At 58.0% G+C, this 955-nt stretch overlaps 1 protein-coding gene across 1 annotated transcript in view; it reads left to right on the forward strand.

The window, feature by feature from the left end:
* Positions 1–514: 514 nt before the first annotated feature.
* Mfsd14b (major facilitator superfamily domain containing 14B) overlaps positions 515–955 on the forward strand; it is a 60,498-nt gene continuing 60,057 nt past the window's right edge. Inside the window, exon 1 of the mRNA XM_028781992.1 lies at positions 515–662. Coding sequence (XP_028637825.1) covers positions 549–662 — 114 coding nt within the window. The 5' untranslated portion in view covers positions 515–548. The remainder of the gene's footprint in view (positions 663–955) is intronic.

Raw genomic sequence — 955 nt, forward strand, 5'->3', positions numbered from 1 at the left:
ACACACAGACACACACACAAGGAAGGTGTGGTGAATGCCTAGCCCGGGGGAGGAGGAGGAAACAGGCCCTAGGACTCAGTCACTAGCCTGTCTAGCCCAACCAGGATGGCTTTGTGTCCTTCCAGTCTCGGTAAAAAGCAATAGGCCTGGAGTCCCTAGAAGATGACGTATTTTTCATGCGCTACGCAGACGAGGCGGAGCTTGCCTGAGCTACTTGAGAGGGGTGGGCGTTCTAGGCGGGAGCTGCCTTTGCTGAGTTCTCTGGGCGGGACGCCGTCTCCCGACTGTTAGGCACGACGATAGCGCCTCACTGCCAGTGTCGGGGTCCTGTGTTCACGACCACCATTGCATAGTTGAGGGCCCTGTTCGCTTCCTGCACGGATTCAGCCTCGGCGTCCCCTCAGCAGCCGGTGTCGCCACTGGCGCCGCCGCCCGAGCGGCAGGCCGCTGCGGACCGCGGAGCCCATGAAGGCTCGGGCCCCGCCGCCGCAGTTGCGGCGTCGCCGGTGTCTTGCAGCGATCCGAACCTGCTCTGGCATGACGGCGGCATGAGCACGGACGGGGAGTCGCCGGAGGAGCCGGGGTGGAAGGCGGTGGCCTCACCCAAGGCGTCAGCCATGCCTGAGAAGCGCAGGAGCGCTCAGGCCGCGAGCGGCAGCTGGGTAAGTTTTCACTGGGTTCGGACAGGGACTCTGGAATTGTGGCTGTTTTAGGAGAGCCAGTTCATTGAGAAGCTAGCTTTCCTAGCATCTCCTCCCTAGACTTACCTCCCGGAGATTTGGTTATTGACTCAAAACCACCAGACACGGGAGAGTAAATAATTTAGATATCTTAAGAGTACTCCATTCTGTGTCAATTGACAGAAATCTGGGAACATATTTTCTGCAAAACAACTTAGACATTGGATGTCTCTCTCTCTCTCTCTCTCTCTCTCTCTCTCTCTCTCTCTCTCTCT

The sequence above is a fragment of the Grammomys surdaster genome, unplaced genomic scaffold (genome assembly GCF_004785775.1).
Source record: "Grammomys surdaster isolate TR1022 unplaced genomic scaffold, NIH_TR_1.0 632, whole genome shotgun sequence".
NCBI lineage: Eukaryota > Metazoa > Chordata > Mammalia > Rodentia > Muridae > Grammomys > Grammomys surdaster.